The sequence below is a fragment of the Salmo salar genome, chromosome ssa06 (assembly GCF_905237065.1).
Source record: "Salmo salar chromosome ssa06, Ssal_v3.1, whole genome shotgun sequence".
Taxonomy (NCBI): Eukaryota; Metazoa; Chordata; class Actinopteri; order Salmoniformes; family Salmonidae; genus Salmo; species Salmo salar.
Window position 1 is genome coordinate 78,312,902 of NC_059447.1, and position 3,431 is coordinate 78,316,332.

A 3,431-nucleotide genomic window follows, 5' to 3' on the forward strand; every position below is an offset into this window, starting at 1 on the left:
TAAGCCAATTGGTGGTTCCAATATGGAGTTTAGTTGTACAGCTACTGGTCTACATGGGGTTCTGGAATGTCATACAACTGTCAGGAGAAACATGTGACGTTTGTAAAGTATTTATAGTGGTTCTGCTTTCTGAAATGTCAGGCTTATTACCAACAAAGAGCGGCCAGGAGATTTGAGAGACAACACAAGATTTGGTGTCACAAAGTCATTCTAATATACTGTAAAAATAATAATACATGTCATTCTGCTGTCAGATAAAAAAACGCAATGTGCTTCTCATGTTAAATCCAATTAAACTGATTGATGTCTTTATTACATCTATTTGTGATGGTGTTAAAATATAAGTGTTCTGAGGAATCATGTGTCACTGATCAAAAGTGTTGCAAGGCATGAGTAAGATCACCTACATTTACCAACAACTTACTGCGAGGAAGGAAAATCCTTTAGTGGTTTCGTGTGGAGTACTGGGTGTTGAGACATGTTGCATCATTACATGTAGTCTAGTCAGCTTGGCCAGATTAATCTCTGGTTCAGCCAGGTCAGTATAAGGAGGTGGGGTCTGGTTAATAATTTATTAAATGTGATCAGCTGATCCTCTCAGGCCTATAAATTGACGGAGTTCCTGCAACACTGTCTCCGGCAAAGAGGACATTGGAGGTAAGAACTGATCTTTTTGTCACTGCATTTTTCAAATCTGTGCGGAGTAGTAATGCCATTGTCCATTCTCTCTCTCCAGGTAGATAAAATGCGGGGTATATCTTATTGTACGATAGTGGCTGTGCTGCTCTGCGTGGCCTTGGCGGCGCCCCATGACGGGGACCACGCCGGTCACACAGAAGACCACCACCACCACCTCCACCACGTCGCTGGCGAGGCCCACCCTCAGCACAGCCATGGGGACAATGAGGCCTGCCACAAGCTGTCGCCCCACAACGCAGACTTCGCCTTCACCCTGTACAGGAGCCTGAGCAAAGCCAACACCGAGAACATGAACATTTTCTTCTCTCCTCTGGGCATTGCCACTAGCCTGGCTATGCTGTCCCTTGGGGCTAAGGGAGACACCCACAGCCAGCTGTACTCTGCTCTGGGCTATGGCGCCTTCACACCGGAGCAGGTGAACGATGCTTACGAGCACCTGAACCACATGTTCGGCCACTCTGGGGAGGCCATGCAGCTGGACATGGGCAATGCCTTGGCTCTGAGGGACGGCTTCAAGCCCCTAGCCAAGTTCCTCGAGGACGCCAAGCACTTCTACGCCAGCGAAGGCTTCACTGTCGACTTCAAGAACCCAGCTGAGGCTGCCGCCGAGATCAACAAGTTCATCGCCAAGAAGACCCAGGACAAGATCACGGACATAGTGAAGGATCTGGACCCTGATACGGCCATGGTGCTCATCAACTACATCTTCTTCAGAGGTAGGAGGAGGACACTGTAGTAGGAGAAAATGGTCATGCACTTAATGTTTAATTTAAGAACAACAAAATAATACAGATCATTGATCAATTGATTGACTGACTGAATGACTAACTAATTTCCACACTGTAAACTAAAGATGTGTCAATAAAGAATTAAAAGAAAATGAATGTGCAGGACAAACTAAAACCAATATAGGCTTATAACATTGTCTGTTTCTGCTTGCATGTTTACTACCCCTTAGTAACAATGTCCTCTACCTCCCTCCCCAGGGAAGTGGGATAAGCCCTTCGATGCCACGCTGACGCACAAGGCTGACTTCAAGGTGGACGAGAACACCAAGGTGCAGGTGGACATGATGAAGAGGACGGGTCGTTATGAGTTGTATCAGGACCAGGATAACTTCACCACTGTGGTCATGCTGCCTTACAAAGGCAACTCCTCAATGATGGTGGTCCTGCCCAACGATGGAAAGATGGAGCATGTGGAGGCCTTCATCAACAAGGACTACCTGAAGCACGTGCACGAGCACCTGTTCAGGACGTGAGAACACATTATTTCATATACTTTTCTAATGTAACGTTCTCTATTCATTCATGGTATGGTCAGTGTAGTACTACATCCTCTTCAGGAGTTAAGGAGAGTAGATTTTTTGTAACCTCTTTTATTGGGCACCTTTTCAGTATAATGTTGTCTATTCTTTTTATATTATTTATTTGTATCTATTCTTAACATAAGGTCAGGGTAGTTTGTTTATCAGCGGACAAGACAAAGTTTGCAATAAGCATCAGATTGTATCATATATAGAGATTCTTATTGCAGATTAACATTTGAATGTGGCTGGCATTTATTTGCGAGCTGCAGGATCATGCACGTTTCTTTGTGATGATACTGTAAACTCAGTATATGATAATCTCTCTTTCAGCAATGTGGATATCTTCATGCCCAAGTTCTCCACCTCTACCTCGTACTCCCTGGGAGAACATCTGAAGGGCATGGGTGTGGTCAGTGCCTTCGGTGACACAGCTGACTTCTCTGCCATCTCTGAGGATACCAAACTGAAGGTGTCCAAGGTATGATGATGTGTCCCATCCATCTCATGTGTGCCTCTTCTCTTATATGTCTGAGGGAAGAAAATAGAAGAAGAATGTCTGTCTCTGATGGACTACTAAGGGTCTATTCCATTCTATTATGTTCATAGGCCACATAGGGGACAGTGTTGTCAAGGTCAACAAATGAACCCATTCCTGTTGCCTCCCCAGGTTACCCACAAGGCTGTGCTGAGCGTAGATGAGAAGGGGACTGAGGCGGCCGCTGTAACTACGATAGAGATCATGCCTATGTCTCTCCCAGACACCATCATGCTCAACAGGCCCTTCCTGCTCTTCATCCTGGAGGACTCTACCAAGAGCATTGTCTTCATGGGCAAAGTCACCAATCCCAGCCCCAAATGAACTACAGAAAGGGAGGGAAAGGGAGGGAGAGTGTGAATAACATCTGAGGAGATTTAAGAAAGATTTTTGTCTCTCATGCTTTAACAAGTGGCAAAACATATCTGTATCTGACTTTGCGGTTCGCAGTTGTGGCATTCAAGTGTCGACCATTTTGTCTACATGTGTTTTTATATCAACTGTATACCTAAAAGCAGAGGTGTGTGTGTGTCTGTGTGTGTTTGTAGTTAGCTTCAAATTGTACTGATGTCCATGCTGGTTTGTTGATAGTGATAGTTGATAGTGCTGGTTATGTCTCTGGAAGTTGTGTTTCTAACGCATTTTCAAAAAATAAACACGTCTCCCAACAGCATTAAAAAGAAAATGTTCTATCATCATTTTGAACAGTTAATACTAGGCTGATGTCTCAAGCATTGATTTATCTGCATGCATTTCGACTGATATCTCATCTTGATTGCGATCATCTCAAATCATTGATTGGGTTAGATAGCCCCATGTCAGCATTGCAGTTCTTCTTTGATATAGAATTTTCACATTTTTCCAACACACTAGCATAGCACTAGCACA

General features: G+C 44.3%; 1 protein-coding gene across 1 annotated transcript; it reads left to right on the forward strand.

The window, feature by feature from the left end:
- The first annotated feature begins 550 nt into the window (after nt 1–550).
- LOC106608112 (alpha-1-antitrypsin homolog) lies at nt 551–3,228 on the forward strand. The gene is made up of 5 exons (XM_014205830.2): nt 551–657; nt 737–1,415; nt 1,686–1,956; nt 2,339–2,486; nt 2,676–3,228. Exons 2-5 carry the CDS (start codon nt 746–748, stop codon nt 2,865–2,867), a joined length of 1,281 nt encoding a protein of 426 aa, XP_014061305.1. The 5' UTR covers nt 551–657; nt 737–745; the 3' UTR covers nt 2,868–3,228.
- The last annotated feature ends 203 nt before the right edge of the window (nt 3,229–3,431 follow it).

Bases quoted from the DNA above. Each gene is read 5' to 3' on its own strand.
- LOC106608112 (XM_014205830.2), top strand. From the start codon at position 746: ATGCGGGGTATATCTTATTGTACGATAGTGGCTGTGCTGCTCTGCGTG. The intron at 1,416-1,685 runs GTAGGAGGAGGA...CTCCCTCCCCAG, and splicing joins CAACTACATCTTCTTCAGAG to GGAAGTGGGATAAGCCCTTC. The intron at 1,957-2,338 runs GTGAGAACACAT...TCTCTCTTTCAG, and splicing joins CACGAGCACCTGTTCAGGAC to CAATGTGGATATCTTCATGC.